Raw genomic sequence first — 16,157 nt, 5'->3', positions numbered from 1 at the left:
AAAGCTGGGGCACCCCACAGGATTTCATACTAACTTCCCTTCTCCATAATGGCTGTTGTGTCCATTGCAGACGTTGACCAGAAACAAAGCTATTAGAAAGTAGCAGGTCTCTAGATTATGAACCACAGGCATTTTATTCACCTTTTTGTGAAGGTGGGTGTTGGTTGATGGATCTTTCAATATGTATGGCAATTATATTTGCATGCAGTTCTTTTAAATGTTACATTGTGCAGATCTTTAAAAGCAAAGTAAAGAAAGTGAATTGCCAAGAAATGAAAAAGCAATAGTGAGATTTAGAAGTCCCAGAAAATGCCAGAATTAGGTGTAAGTGAGACTTAAAAATTATTTGCCTTGGTTTATTATTCAGAATTTCTGTTATTCTGAGAACTGGTTAGCGGGGCGCTGTGATTCATCCCTGTTTGTAATGCTGTGGTATTATATTCTCTTTTGTTACTTCATATAGGAGTTGTTCTTCATGTCCCCTTTTCTGCAGAATCAAGTCCTGCAGCCTGAGCAATCCATAGTCATGGAGGGGATTTGACTCAGGCTGATTAACAGCATCTCTATTGTAAGTGGCTGACTGTCTCTGGAGTCATGAGGACAGCCTTGCCATGTCACACTGAAGGCTTCGAGCACAGGAGGATATGGTTAAATTAGGAAGAAATGTTTTCCTGAGAGGATGGGGAGGCACTGGCCCAGGTTGCCCAGAGAAGTCGTGGATGCCTCATCCTCGGAGGTGTTCAAGGCCAGGTTGGATGGGGCTTTGAGCAACCTGATCCAGTGGGAGGCGTCCCTGCCCATGGCAGGTGACTTGGAACTGGCTTTAAGGTCCCTTCCAACCCAAACCATTCTATGACTCCATATTTTGTGACTTCTTGAAGGGTGCAGTAGGTGTGGGGATCTCTTCCATGGATGCATGGGGAGGAAGGACACAACTTGCTCCTCACTCTACCTTGACCCTTGCACTTTTCCAACACAATGATGCTAAACCATTTGCTGTGTGTATAAGTACCTTGCCAAGCCCACGCAACAATTCATTCCCTTTTTGCATACTCTGTTCTCCCAGATTTTCAGCTCGTGCAGATCTTTTCCAGTTACATAAGAGGCTTCCCTTTAAACTTCCATTGTTAAGACAGTTCTTCTGACTTAGGCCACTGCTGTGCATTTTCTGGTTCCCCTTTCCATTTATTTCTTTATCCTTGTCCTTGTTTCTCACACAGATCCCTCCCTTCTGGGCCCACAGTGACTGTCACTGCTGGTGACACCACTGCCCCGCAGCACTGCTATGCCATCCATACTGTGCCACTGGCCGCCTTTGACTCAGCCATGCAAGGTTACTGTCAGCTTTGGCCTGGAGGAGAATTAAACCACTCAAGGAAAAAACATCTCCTCAGCACATCTGGATGTGCAAATTCACTGCCATAAAAATTACAATTATGGTCAAATAACTTTAGAAAAAAAAATGACCTTCTTATATAAGGGAACATTTTTGTACTCCAGACTGAAACAAAAGGCATCCCTGCTTCCTGTGGCTGAGTATCAGCACTGAAAACTGTATTCAGCTGCTTAATTCTCTACTTACTGTTCTCTTTAGCCCGTTTCTGTTTCTTCCCACTCACCTGAAACCACTGTTGTTTCCCTTGCTCGTGTTTGTATGGATTTTGTTTGGAATGTGATGATCAGCACAGCAGCTCAGTAGGTGGCCGGCACACACAGCATCAATTCATGAAGCTCTCTGTACTTTGGATCCAGTCTGTTAATGACTGCTAAATGACAACAGCCTCTCCTTAGCAACACAATTGTAAGAGATGACAGAATCCCCAAGGTGAGTGAAGGGACTGTGCTTGTGGAATCTTAAATGCTCTACAGAAGCCCTAGTGAATGGCAGGTACCTGTCTTCCTTGGCTTCCATTGCCAGGAAGTACAGATCTAACAATAGATCTAGCATCTGCCATGAAGAGTCCTTTTTCTTCTTTAGTCTTCCAAAGGAAGTGGAAAAAGGCTCAAAGCTGTTGCTCTTGAAGTCAGCTGCAAGGCAGACCCTGACTTCAGCTTGAAAAGCAGAGGGCAAAGCAGTGAAGCTCTTTGCGGCCATAAATGTTCTTGGAGCGAGAAGGTGGCAGCTCTGAAGATGAGTTAAGGGAAAAATATCCTAACAGTACAAATACCCCATGGCAGAAAGGATAATATTTGGCTTGCCTGGCTGATGAAGTGTATTTATCCTTCATGGAATATCCCTAGCAGACTTTGAGCCTTTTTACTTCAGTTATTCTTTTGTACAGTGTTTTTATTACCAAATTGGGGCTTAATCCAAGTCCCCTGGAAACCAATTAGGGAACTCTAACTTGGCAGAACTGGAGGAGTTCTATATATGCGTTATATTCAGTATTTTTATCCACCACACTCTCCCCAGTTAATGCATCTTCATAAGTTTTGCAGTTGCACAACACTTCTCTAAACATCATTGCTGTAGCCTTGATTCTGAAAGAATCATTTTAGCCTAAATCCTTTTTAAGGTTTCCGTGCTGCTCAGGACTTTGCCTCTGATGTTTCTGCTTGTTCTGGGCCATGCTGTTCTGTCCAGCATTGAGTTGGGAAATTTCTGTTTGGGAGGTTTTTTTTCCTGTGTTGTTCAATTCTGACAAATCTAGGCATTTAGAATAAGTTCTACACTACTTTTATAGTATTTTCCTTTAAAAAAAATACTGGTCAGCCTGAACTGTTGGATGTTTAATTTTTACATTTGTGCTATGACAGTGAAAAAATAGGGATGTGTTAAATATTTCTAGCTTAGTTGAAACCGGATGACCAGGCCTTGTGGAAGCTGCTAATACAGCTGCCGCCATGCCAAGCGGAGACATTAGTTCATTCGGGAAGTCTCCAATCCCTTTCCCATCCTTGCCAAGGCATGTAGACTGGCACAGAGACTGTACTCCTTTTGCCTTCTAAATTTGAGTGTAACTTAGGAGTTATTTCATTTCATCTTAGTTAGTGTTTTTAGAACTGATTTTTGTTAAGTCCAGTGTTGTTGTAATGTTAAACACCACTCAGTCTTCAGTTGCAGCCTGGCCCACAATGGGCTTTGCCTGAGCAAACTCACCACAGCAAGTCCTTGCCCCATGCTCATGGTCTGTAGAGTTTTTTGATACCCATTGGGCCAATGTCTGACAGGAATTACATTCTGTCACAACAAATTCCCTTTGTCTCTGGATGGATGTTTTTTTTTTAACATAGAACAGTAGAATGAAATGTGGATATTTTTGTAGATACCAAGCAAGACATCTGAACCAAATTCAATGGGAGATCACTGTTACCTGCAAAGAGTCTTGGATCAAGTGCTAGGTCCTTCCATTGGCTTGAAGACCTTCAAAAACTTAGCTTTTAACTGAGGTGTAGTCAAGTGTATCTGTGTAGTATCTGTGAGTGGGGAGCTATTTGCCTTTAGAAGTACACAAGTAATTCTTAGCACACCAAAGGCTTCAAATATTAAATGGAACACAAGAAAATATCTTTCCTTAATCAAGAATCTTTAGATTCAAATGCTGTTTGAAAATGTGCATTGCTGACAGGAAGCAATGGAGATGGTGAAGCTATGCTGAAATTGAGAGTCCTTAGTATCACGTTTGTCTACTTCATTCAACTGCAGTTTGGGTTTTCTTTTTTATCAATTCTCAGCTTCTGCGTGGTTTGATTATAGAAGTTACCCAGGGATTCTTTGGGCTCTCATTTGCTTTCATCTCCCCATTAGTGCTAAAAGAAAGCAAATGATTGGTATAAATTGCTTCCCTTGGCTTGACATGAAAACTGACCTAGAAACTACACCAAGAACAAACAGCAAACAACAGCTTTTTTTAAGGGGCTGTTTAACATCTGTTCACTTGTAGAAGTTAACCACATCACACATTAGCCCAGTCTCCCAAAGAAAATTAAATCTCCTCCCCAGTTCTGTTTGAAACAGTTTTTACAGCCCCAAAGAGTCACCACTAATGTGCCTCTGTAGTATTGCTGGTTTTCTTTTGCTGCCTGGCTTTGGAAGCAGTTGTCTGAGAAACAGAGGTGTCTCTGTTTATCTGCATCTCCAGGAGGAGCCAGTTTACCTACTCTTTTCTTCTCCCCCAAATAAACAAACTCCCTTCCTGCCAGGCAGTCTGTCCCAGAAGAAAGCTTTTTCTTCCTCTCTTAACAAGCAAAGCTTTAGTTGTTTAAGTAAAACTTCTTTTTTTTTTTTTTTTTTTTAATTTGCCTTGTGGGAAATTGAAAGCCTTCAGCAGACAGGGTGTTACTGGTGTTTTCTTTCTATTGAAGTTGATTGAAGAAACTGTCTAATCTTCTTCATTTTAATTTGAATTACCAGTCCAGGTCCTGCCTGGAGTGGGAATGGGCCAAAATAATTGCCATCTAAAACTCCCTTGTGCACTGCAAGATGAAATGAGGGCTAGGTGTTAAGGCTACAGGAAAAAAACCAAAAAAACCCAAAGCAAAACCAACAAAAAGCCCACAAAACAAACAAACAAAAAAACCCCAGCATATAATCCTCTGGTCTGCTTTCCTTTATACTGTGTGGCACAGGAGCTCACTTAAGAAAGAGCTGAACCGTCTCCTGGAGTTCGCAATTATATGTTTTTAGGAAGACAAATGATCCTTGTGGTTGTTTGACACCCCAGCAGCAGCTCCCTCGGTCCACAGCTCCAGCAGGAGTGCTGAGGACTTTGGGATTTATGGCACAGCCCATTCCTGGAGGTGATACTGCCAAGCAAAGGATTTCACTGGGGCAGTGCTGAGACTGCTCACGTTATATTGCATTTTATTCTTTCTGTGGCTAAATGAGATGTTTTATTCTGCTGACCCATTAGACCAGCAACTTCTTTACCTGATAATGTTTATTAATTGTCTGGAAATCACAACAATCTAAAAACACAAGCTTTTGTGGAGAACTGCTTTGCTGTTGGTGTTCGTAGAACATCTGTTACAAAAGCTCTGTTGTGTTTACTTCCCACCTAGACAGCTCTACGCTTAACTTGGTGGTCTCTTGTGTTTTGCATATACCTGTCTTGGAGAGTGTATAATCCTCCTTCCCAGGATCCACAAAGTGTTGTCAGCTTCCATTAACATACGGTAAATCTCTTGCTATTTTCCTCTAAACCCTTAGTTGCTTGAATCATATGATTATGTGAGAAGCTTAGCTTTCATTACAAAACTGTTTCTAGCATACATGGCTAGAAATTGCTTCCCCTTGTACCTCACAGAGTCCAGCTCTGTGGATGTAAAGGGTGTGAGGGTTTGGACAGGAGGTTTGCAGACTATTTCAATTGCTTCTAGATGTCATGAGGAGAACACAAACACCAGGAACACTGTTTCTGTGTCAGTACAGCCACCATTATTTTTTGGGGGGAATAGCAGAAGCAAGACAATAGTCTTACATAGAAAATGTGAATTCCGCAGTCTGTTCCTCCAGCTGTTTGTGAACTGAGGTGTCATCTGGCACAAGTGACACTGGCAGACAGAAAGGCTGTTATTCCCCTTTTAATTTGCTGAACGAATGCATCCCACTGCTACTGATGATGGCAGACCCAGATCTGTTCCACTGTCAGTGGATCTGACATGGAGCTGTTGGCATGAGTCCAGAAGGACCCACAAAGATGATCCAAGGGCTGGAGCACCTCCCACAAAAGGACAGGCTGAGAGAGTTGGGGTTATAGAATCATATACGGTGGAAAAGACCTTCAAGATCATCAAGTTCAACCATAAACCTAATACTGCCAGGTCCTCCACTAAACTGTGTCCTTAACTGCCATATCTACACAATCTTTTAAATACCTCCGGGGATGGTGATTCAACCACTTCCCTGGGCAGCCTGTTCCAATGCCCAATAACCTTTTTGGTGTAGTAATTTTTCCTAACGCTCAATTCAAACCTCCCCTGGCACAGCTTGAGGCCTGGAGAAGGCTCTGAGGAAATCTCTGAGCACCCTCCTGGTACTTAAAGGGGCTCCAGGAAAGCTCATGAGAGGCTCTTGATCAAGGAATGCAGGGACAGGATGAGAGAGAATGGTTTTCAGCTTAAAGAGGGGAGATTTAGGTGAGGTACTAGGAAGAAATTATTCATGCTGAGGGCAATGAGGCATTTGCCCAGGCTGCCCAGAGAAGTGGTGGCTGCCCCATCCCTGGAGGTTTTCAGAGCCAGGTTGGATGAGGCTTTGAGCAACCTGACCCAGAAGGACGTGTCCCTGCCCATAGCAGGGGATGGGGTTAGAACTGGATGGGCTTTAAGGTTCCTTCTGACCCAAACCATTGTCTGATTCTACGGTTGGAATAATTAATTATTTTTCACATCTATAGTTCATTAATACCATGCCCTGCAGTGTGTGTATCGGACCTTGATGGGCTTTCTGGTCCCTTCTGACCCAAACCACTCTCTGACTCTGTGGATGGATTACTTATCCATTGGACCTGGATAGGTTTAAGGTCCTCTCTAACCCAAGCCACTCTTTGATTCTGTCTGGATTCATTAATTATTCTGCACACCTACAGTTCATTAATACCATGCCCTGTAGTGTATATGTTCAACCTGGATGGGCTTTAAGGTTCCTTCTGACCCAGACTACTCTCTGATCCTATAGCTGGATTGATTAATTATTCTGAACACCTACAGTTCCTATATGCACTGCAGGGCACAGTATTAATCGGACCTGAAAGAGTTTAAGGTCTGTTCTGACCCAAACCACTCTCTGATTCTATGGTTGGATTAATTAATTATTCTGCATGCTTGCAGTTCATTAATATTGTGCCTTGCAGTGTATGTATTGGACCTGGACGGGCTTTGTGTGGCCAGCAGGTCCAGGGAGGTTATTCTGCCCTGTACTCGGCACTGGTGAGTACACACCACAAATACTGTGTTCAGTTCTGGGCCCCTCACTACAAGAAGGATGTTGGGGCTCTGGAGTGTGTCCAGAGAAGAGCAACAAAGCTGGTGAGGGGGCTGGAGAACAAGTCTTATGAGGAGCGGCTGAGAGAGCTGGGGGTGTTCAGCCTGGAGAAGAGGAGGCTGAGGGGAAACCTTATTGCTCTCTACAACTACCTGAAAGGAGGTTGTGGAGGGGAGGGAGCTGGGCTCTTCTCCCAGGTGACAGGGGACAGGACAAAGGGGAATGGCCTCAAGCTGTGCCAGGGGAGGGTCTGACTGGATATTAGGAAAAAAATTCTTCACGGAAAGGGTTGTCAGGCTTTGGAACCGGCTGCCCAGGAGGGTGGTGGAGTCACCATCCCTGGAGGTGTTTAAAAGACGGTAGACGAGGTGCTCAGGCATATGGTTTAGTGGCAGATAGGAATAGTTGGACTTGATCATCCAAGAGGTGTTTTCCAACTTAGTGATTCCACGATTCAGGTCCCTTCTGATTCAAACCACTCTCTGATTCCATAGCTGTATTATTTATCCATTGGACCCGTATGCGTTTAAAGTCCTTTCTGACTCAAACCACCCTCTGATTCTGCGGCTTGATTACTTATCTCTTAGACCCGGATGGGTTTAAGGTACTTTCTGACCCAAATCACTCTTTCATTCTGTGTCTAGATTAATTAATTATTCTGCACGCCCACAGTTCATTAATACCGTGCCCTGCAGTGTATATATCAGACCTGGATGGGCTTTAAGGTGCCTTCGACCGAAACCACTCTCTGATTCTACAGTTGGATTACTTATCCGTCGGACCTGCATGGGTTTAAGGTCTTTTTCTGACCCAAACCACTGTTTCTGTGTCTGGATTAACCGACTCTTCCACACGCCCACAGCTCACACACAGACTGTCGGGCACGGTATTAATGACCCGCGGGCACCGCCCCCGCCGGGGCGGTCCGTGCAGCGGGGCGGGCGCAGGCGGCCAACATGGCTGCGGGAACGAGCGGCGGCGCCGGGAGCTGAGCCCGCTCTTCCCCCTCCGCGCCCCCGGCGGAGACTCGGCCGGGCTGCGCTGCAGCGGGGCGGCGGGGGGAGCCGTCCTCGCAGCTCCGGCGCACGGCTGCGCCCCTCTCGGGCCACGGAGAGGGGGAGAAAGACCAGCTGGAGAAGTTGTTTTGCAGCCCGAGGGGCGGAAAGGAGCGGGGCGGCAGCTGGAGGAGGAGGAGGAGGAGCAGCCCCGCACGGCGGTGCCGGCACGGAGGAGGAGGAGGAAGGGGAGCAGCAGCCCCGCGCTCTTCTGGCCAGAAGGAGGAGGGAGAGGAGCAGCGGCTGCTTGCCCGTCCCTGCCCAGCGGGAGCGCGGCGGCTCCCGGGCGGAGGAGGAGAAAGAGCAGCAGCCCCGTTCGGTGGCTGCCGGCCAGGAGGAGAGGGAGAGGGGTAGTAACGGCAGCTCCTGACCCAGAGGAGGAGGAGGAGAGGGAGGAAGAGCAGCAGCTCCTGACCCAGAGGAGGAGGAAGAGCAGCAGCTCTGGACGGCGGTTTCCAGCCCAGAGGAAGAGGAGGAAAGAAGAAAGAAGAAAAAGAGCAGCAGTAGCAGCTTCAGACAGCGGCTTTTGATCCGGAGAAAGAGCAGCAGCAGCCCGACCGCAGCTCCCGATCCAGAGGAGGAAAAGCAGCAGCAGCCCCAAACCGCGGCTCCCGACCCAGAGGAAGAAGAAAAGGAGCAGGAGGAGGAGGAGGAGGAAGAAGAAGAGCAGCAGCCTTAGACGGCGGTTCCCGATCCATAGGAGAAGAAAGAGGAGCCCCTGACGGCGGCTCCCGACCCGGAGGAGGAGGAGAAAGAAGAGGAGGAGGAGGAGCAGGAGCAGTAGCTCTGGACGGCGGCTGCCGGAGGAGGGAGGGGGACAGCCCCTGACGGCCGAGCAGCAGCAGCAGCAGGAGGTGGCTCGCTCGGCCATGGAGCCGAAGCACAGGGAGCTGCTGGCGCAGTGCCGGCAGAGCCTGGCCGAGGCGATGACCGAGGTGGACGCGGTGGTGGAGCTGCTGGGCGCCGCGGGGGCGCTCGGAGCGCGCGACCTGCGCGACCTGGAGGCGGCGGGCGGCGGTAAGGCGGAGCTGCTGCTCGCCCTGCTGCTCGCCAAGGAGCGCGACCACTTCCAGGACCTGCGAGTGGCCCTGGAGAAGACGCAGCCGCACCTGCTCTCCATCCTCTACCTGAACGGCGTGGCCGGGGCCCCCGCGGCGGCGGAGACGGGCGGTAAGGGGGGAATGAGGGGGTGAGAGGGGCTGCGGGGGCGGGACTGGCAGTGATGGGGGGGGGTGAGCAGGCAGAGACTGGGGGTGATGGGGGGTCGAGGCGTGAGCCTGGGAGTAGGGGAGGGAGGGGGCGAGATTAGAGGGCACAACTGGGGGTTAGGAGGGCTGGGGGGAGGCGATGCTGCAGGTGTGGTGGCTTTGGGAGCCGAGGCTGGCAGTGTTGGAGGGAGACTGGGGGGCGAGACTGGAGGTCATGGGGGGCAAGACTGGGGGTTAAGGGGGCTCGGGGGTCGAGACTGCAGGTATGGGGGGGCTGGGGTGTGAAGCTGGCTGTGTTGGGTGGGGAGACTGGGGGCTGGGGAGAAATGGGGAGGAGGAGGGATGGGTGTTAGGGTAAAGGGGGACAGGAGGGCGAGATTGGAGGTGATGGGGGCGAGATTGGAAGGTACCTGGGGGTAAAGGAGGGAGGGGGGCCAAGATGAGGGGGCAAAATGGGGGCTTAGGGGGGCTGGGGGGTGCGATTCTGCAGGTATGAGGCGTTTGGGGGCCCAAGAATTGGGATGAGGGGGAACGGGAGGGCAAGACTGGAGGTGATGGGGGGGCCAGACTTGGGGTTGGAGGGGGCGAGATTGCAGGTATGGGGGTCTGGAGGGCAAGGCTGGCAGCGTTCCGGGGATGACTAGGGTGCTGGGGAAGGAGCGAGATTCGGGGTAAGGGGGGATGGAAGGGCGAGACTGGAGGTGATGGGGGGCAACAGTGAGGGTTAAGGGGGTCGGAGGGGCGAGGCTGGCAGTGTTGGGGGGGAGGGCAGCAAGACTGTGGGTGTGGGGGGCTGAGAGGCCGAGAGTTGGGATGAAGGGGGACGGGCGGGTGAGGCTGGAGGTGATGGGGGGCGAGACTGGGGGTTAGGGGGATAGATTAAGGCGAGACTGGCAGGGAGGGGCACGGGGGGCTGAAGCAGGGGGTGAAACTGACTATAAGAGCCAGACGGGGACTGAGACTGGGGGTGAGTGGGGCTGGGGGCTCAGGGAAAGAGTGGTGGAGAAGGGGGGCAGTGACTGCTTCTGCCCATCCCTGGGGCGCACAGGGGGTTGGCTGGGCAGCGTGCAGCCTTTGGGTCCCCACACTCCTGCGGCCAAGGGTCCCCCTTTCCCTAGGAGTGGGAGCTTTTCTGTATTTATACTTGGACTTTGGACTCTTGTTTTGTGCTTCTGGCCATTTTTCCTTTCCCTTTGGTTTTAGTCCTGGTCCCAGTTCTGGTCCCCAGGACATGTGTGAATGCAGTACTGTGTCTGTTGGAGAAGGCACCCCCAGTTGGGTCTGGCTGCTGCTCCCATCTCCTGAAGCCATGGAGTGGTTACGGCCAGGGAAGGCTAGACTTGTAGGGATTTTGTTAGTGTAACTCTGCTTGGTGGTTAAAACAAGAGAACAGTTGATTCCCATGCATATCCGGACAAGAAGAAATGGAGGGTAAACCTTCTTAACTAAGCTGGGCTTTGACCCACAGGTCTCTCTTTCTTCTATTTTCTCCAAAACAAACCGCAGTCTACTTTTATGTGGACAGTAGTAGGCTGTAAAATAATAAAAAAAATCAAGATTTGATGATAATATAGGAGGTCTGGTGAGTGCGGCTGTATTTATAGATGAGAAGTATTTTGATCAAAGTGAATGGTTGTTCTATATTATAGATTACAGAGGAAGAATATTCAGTGATGCGTAGGTCTCTTTTAGCCAATGTCCAAGTTGACTGATTCAAAATGTGTTCATGTGAGGAACTTTGTTGGGAGGGCTTCCTGGCTCTTAAACCGATTCTTTAGGAAGATAAAACTCTTCAAGAGCCGTTTCCGTCTGGAAAATAGTGCTTGTGTGTGCAGTTGCTCCGTGTACTCTGCCCTTCCTTGAATTTCGCTGTTGGTGCTAGGAGTGTGGTAGACATAAAAAGCTGTGTGAGGGTCTAATGTTTTGTTTTATGTTGGTGTATTATAGTGTATGGCCTTTTCTAATGGATATATGGCAGGACCTCACAGGATGGGGAAAAATGGACTGAACAATAGAGCTCAACACTTGGAACGTTATGTGGTCTGACATCAATAGGAGATGAGGGCACTCACGGCTTTTCAGAATGGGACCCACAATGTTTTTGTATGATTAGATTAATGCTCAGTCTTGTCTTGTTGAGAAGATGCGTTAATGGTACTGGGCTACTGATGTTCACCAGCCTTAAAGGTGTAAAGCATGAATGGCAAGAAAAAAATGAAGTAGATGTTGGGTATGATCATGTTTTTTACTTTTAAAATACAAGTTAGAATTGCAAAGTGTCTTGCAACACTGGGCTCAAAAAGGAAAAGTAGTCTGCCAAAGTGAACTGTATCCTCCTTGACTGAATGTGTTCATGGGGCAATCAGAGTTAATTTAACTTCTTTGTGGGAAAGGATGTTCCTTTGACGTGCTGAGTTTTGAAGTTTTATTGCTCTTGTTTATCAGTAGGAATAAAGAGCTAATTTTGAGATTTATGGTGTTGTTTCCTTTGCGATAAGCATGTTTACAAGTTAGTACATCAGAGACTGTAAACAGTGAGCTCAAGAACAAGCCATCATGCATGTAGGAAGGTGAAGGACCTAAGCCTTCAAACACTGTTGTATGTATTGCATCTTTACTCCCTGAGGAGGTCTTGTGGTGATAACGAGTCACGAGGCTGCTCATGTGCCCACTGAACGTTTCCAAAAAATCCTGGTTTATGTGTGAGTTTGTCCTGCTGTGTTACACAAAGAGTTAATGTTTGAGGGTGACTGCGGTGGAAAGGTTCATGTTTGAACCTGTACACAGAGGTAATTGAGTTTTCCTCTAGTATCTCCCTGTAGGAAGTTTGACCACCCATCTGCTTTGTTTGCTGTGTAGGAGTTTTCCTCATTTTTATTGGGGATTTTGGAGGTGGATAAGTAGAGGGTTTTTTTGCTCTTTGGGAGTAGTAGCAAACTGTAAACATGGTAGCAAGGAGAACTGTTGGATTCTGTGTTTAAAATACTTAAGTGAAACAGTCCTTGGTATATATTATGTGAAATGCCTCTCTTATTAAAGGCAAAAAAGTATGTATCTTAAACATCCCTTTAATTGAACCTGTCCAGCTGAGTTGATTTTTCAAATAACTATTGTTATGTGAAAAAAATGTAATTTTACAGTGGTACACTTGATTTTATTGTTGTTTGGAAAAGAAGGCTAACATAAAGCACATCCCCTGAGTGCTTGTTGGAGGTGAAAACTGTAACCAATAACTTTTTGTAGTAGTGTTCGCTGATTTTTTTTTTTTTCCAGCTTGCTGCTCTTGTGAGGGAAATAGAAAGGTTATCAGCAACATAGTTTTGTTGGATGTTGCGGTGTTCACTGTACAGTATGCTTGCTGCACTAGCACGTGTGATTCTCCTTCCATTTTAATGCACACGATGTCGAACACTCATCTGTCTTGTACTTTGTGTTTTCTTCCTTCTCGTTTTCAGTGTCATCTCCTGTTGGCCTTTAAAGGTAATTGGTAAACTGGGGTGGAAACTGGCTGTTATTTATACTGACAGTTCTAGTGGCTGGCTGGACAATGTAGAGCTGACACTTATAAGTATTTATCTACACAACAGGGAGGGAAATAGACAACTAGTCTGATGGCTGAACGGAGAGAACTGGGGTCCTAGTAACTGCCGGAAGACTTCCAGTATGGATATCTCTGCCTTTTCCTTACAAAGACCTTGTTTTTCTTTGTAGAACACACACAGTTCAGTCTCCATTTAAATATGTTTGTCTTCTAGAATAGCTTTTCATTGCTCATTTTAAACCTAGAGCTGTGTGTAGTGGTTTGTGGATGACAGTTTCTCCAGTAAAATGTATTTTTTTTAAGGTTGTTTTGTTTCTAATTTGAGTATTATGCCTAGCAGTGTTAGAGTACAAAATCTATCAGGAAACTACCTTCTGTCAATACAGAAGTGAAACAAAGTGTGATTTGCTCTGTTTCACTTAGTTATATTTGGAGACTTTAGCTCTTCCTTGGGTGAGACCATAGATTCCTACATTACACTTCAGTGTAAGTGGTTCTGCAAGGAGTCGTCTTTGTCTGTGTGCTAGTGACTGTTTGGCTGATTTAAAATCTCCAAGTCCTTTGCACAGGGACTAATTCTTTACGTAATGTGCCAAGTACTTTTATTTATTTATTTTGGGGTCAACTGCTCGATTATTTTCAAATACTTGATTTGGCAAGTTACCTCCACCACGCATGTGGGAAATCTTGGTAGAATAACATATCCCTTCTAATGTGGGGATAAATGGCTCTTGAGCATTGAGTTATCTCTCAGATATCTTGCTAACGCGTATTGCATCATTCTCATAGTTGATATAATGTGGATATTGTGGCATAGTATGTGTCCAAGACGTGAATACAGTGGAAGACCGCTTCATTGTGACAAGTACCATCAAAGATGTGCTTTCTTTTACATGTAATCAAAGGTCTAGAATGGAAATCCAATGAAACCATGGAGTCTTTAGACTGCTTGAGGTAATGTAGAGCTTTGTACTTCATTTTTGTGTTAGTTAAAAAGTGAGGAAAAGGCAGGTTTGGTTGTCAAGCTTGGAATTGGTTTTTGAGATGAACTTGTGGGGCTGCAGAGGTGTTCCTAGTGCTTTATACTCAAGCTGTACAGACTGTTGAACTCAAAAAGCTTCACAGTTATTCAACTTTTAGATTTACTGTCTCCTTTTCTATTAGCAGTTGGTTTCCTACTTTTCTATACCCATACAGCTGCGACTGGTCAGTGTGCAACTGTAAGCTTAACCATACGTAATAGCTTTTTCTGCTGCAAGGATTTAGCACCGTTTTGGATTTTCAAAGCACAGTGTTAGGCTTCAGAGGTGTTTGATTGAATGGTACCAAGATTGGAATTTGTTTTAAGTCTTAAAAATGTAAAATTCCAAATTGATTGCATTTTTTAAAGGTCTTTAAGGGGACAGGAAGGAAAAAAGGAAGATGGTTATAGATTGTGCAAGTTTTGCTCCTGTTATTAAATAAGACTTATTTTTCTGACTGTGGTCAGAGATCAAGCATTAATTTCCAGTCCAAAAAGTAAATGTGGGCATTTATTGGAATAGGAAAAAGTTAGAATTCAAACTTCTACAAGAGATTGTATCAACTTCCTCTGCTTCACAAAAATAGAGCAAGTTGTTTCAGACAATATTGGATTTGAAGTCACAATGTTTGCTTTTAAATACTGGTAAGTCTTTAAGCATATTTAAAAGCAAACATAAAAGGCAAGCCCTGTATGTATAAGTTTAACAGATGGAGAGCTGGGACCCCCTTCTCTTGCTGGCAGCTGAGGAGACCCACCAGAAACGCAGGAATTCCAGACCTGTCCCTGAAGAGCTGGGAGTGGGGCTGGTGCTGAGGCCTCTGCATTTTGCCCCAACTTCCCTGTCCCCGACGAAATGTAGCCTGGTGACTGGTGAGAGGAGCTTGTGAGGAGGAGTGAGAACTTGAGCTTGTGAGGAGCTGAGAGACTGCATGGAGGCAGGGTGTGAGATGTGGAGGTGGGATGTGGTGTCAGAAGAGAGGGGCACTCTGGAGGCTGTGTGGTGAGGTAGGGGAAAAAGACCGAGATGCTCGGAGATGAGAAATTGTGCTGGAAGTGTACATTCAGTGGGAAAGGAGGGAGAGGAGAATGAAGAGGATTTGTAAAAGCAGAATTTACTGACTCAAGGACTGAACTGACAATTTTGCAATTAAGTACAATTTACACTCCCTTCTGTTGCTGCAAATTGAAGAGTGGGAGAAGTGGAGCAGTATGTCTGGGATTTTCCAGCCCTGTTATTAGTTCCAAGGGCAGCTTTGCAAGCCTCGTTACAGGATTTCTTAAATGGTGCAGATGAAAAAGCAGGCACCAGTCACATTAGGATAAGTGCAGGTCTTTGGCAGCGCTGAGCAGTAATTAAGCTTGATAGAATACCAAGTACCTGTGTCTTCTGATGGTCTCAGATTTGTGGTGTCTCTTGGAATTGCCAGGCTGAAAAAAAAGCAGACGGCTTCTGGCAAATGTCCAGAGGGATATTCCCAATGAAATGTTAATAGTAAGTGAATAAAGGAAGCATGCGGTCCCAAAGAAGGAAATGCAGTAACTTGCATATCCCAGCCATGGTAGTTCTCAATACAATTTTTGCTGTCCTCAGGGAGGGAGGAAAGTTGGCCACAGTTGAGCTCATGGGGACGTTGTCTTTCTCATTGTGAAATAAATAACAATAATTGTGGTATTGGTGTCTTTGGACACAGAGAGGACTTGATGTCTTACAAAAGTCCAGAAAGAGGAGAGACTAAAGGGTTCTTTTAGCTTGGTACTTCTGAGAGTATCCTGGAATTGAAGCATAAATTTCACTTTCGGAAATGATCAGTAAGTAAAGCAAACAGCTTTCTGTGTCTTGCTCCTTATTTGTTAAAGCTAATGATTGCCTGTTTTGGAGGTGTTGGATCTTTAGCTGGATTGAACTGCCATTCTCAGCCTCATTGTCTTGTAGCTTCAACCAATGTTGGTTGCTGTGTGTTTTTTGGACCTCTGCTCTAGATAGTGAAGACCACAGCCACTGCATGGGTAGTGACTTTGGGCTTTCCAATCTGTTAGCAGCCTGCAATTTGAGCCCCCCCACTGCCTCCCACCCTGCTTTACTGCTTGCTTTTACTGTTTCTGTTTTGCTTTTTTTTTTTCCTTTTGGTTCTTTCAGTTAGCTTCTTGGCTCCGTTTGTTACTATCAACTCTCTATATTGTTCTCCCTTTAGTTGTAATTATTTCAGTTATTATTCTATAGCATGGCAATTTGTTATTCAACAAGCTGGACATTGGAAAGATACCAGTAAGTCTTGATAAATTCCTTCTACTTCTCAATTTTTTTCTAGCCATTTCTTATGCTGTGGAATCTCAAGGACAGAGGTGTCATCTTTCAGAGCTGTTCAGTCCCTGGCACATTCTGGGTGTTGATGTGAGGCAATTA

General features: G+C 46.3%; 1 protein-coding gene across 4 annotated transcripts in view; it reads left to right on the top strand.

The window, feature by feature from the left end:
• The first annotated feature begins 8,697 nt into the window (after nt 1-8,697).
• Nucleotides 8,698-16,157, top strand: part of DLG5 (discs large MAGUK scaffold protein 5) — an 89,999-nt gene continuing 82,539 nt past the window's right edge. For all 4 annotated transcript variants that reach the window (XM_054071153.1, XM_054071148.1, XM_054071149.1 and 1 more), the window contains exon 1: nt 8,698-9,150. In XM_054071153.1, the coding sequence (XP_053927128.1) occupies nt 8,850-9,150 (301 nt within the window). In that variant the 5' untranslated portion in view covers nt 8,698-8,849. The remainder of the gene's footprint in view (nt 9,151-16,157) is intronic.

Source organism: Cuculus canorus, chromosome 7 (genome assembly GCF_017976375.1).
Source record: "Cuculus canorus isolate bCucCan1 chromosome 7, bCucCan1.pri, whole genome shotgun sequence".
NCBI lineage: Eukaryota > Metazoa > Chordata > Aves > Cuculiformes > Cuculidae > Cuculus > Cuculus canorus.
The sequence above is the reverse complement of the archived record's forward strand: the minus strand, read 5'-3'. Positions and strand labels throughout refer to the sequence as shown.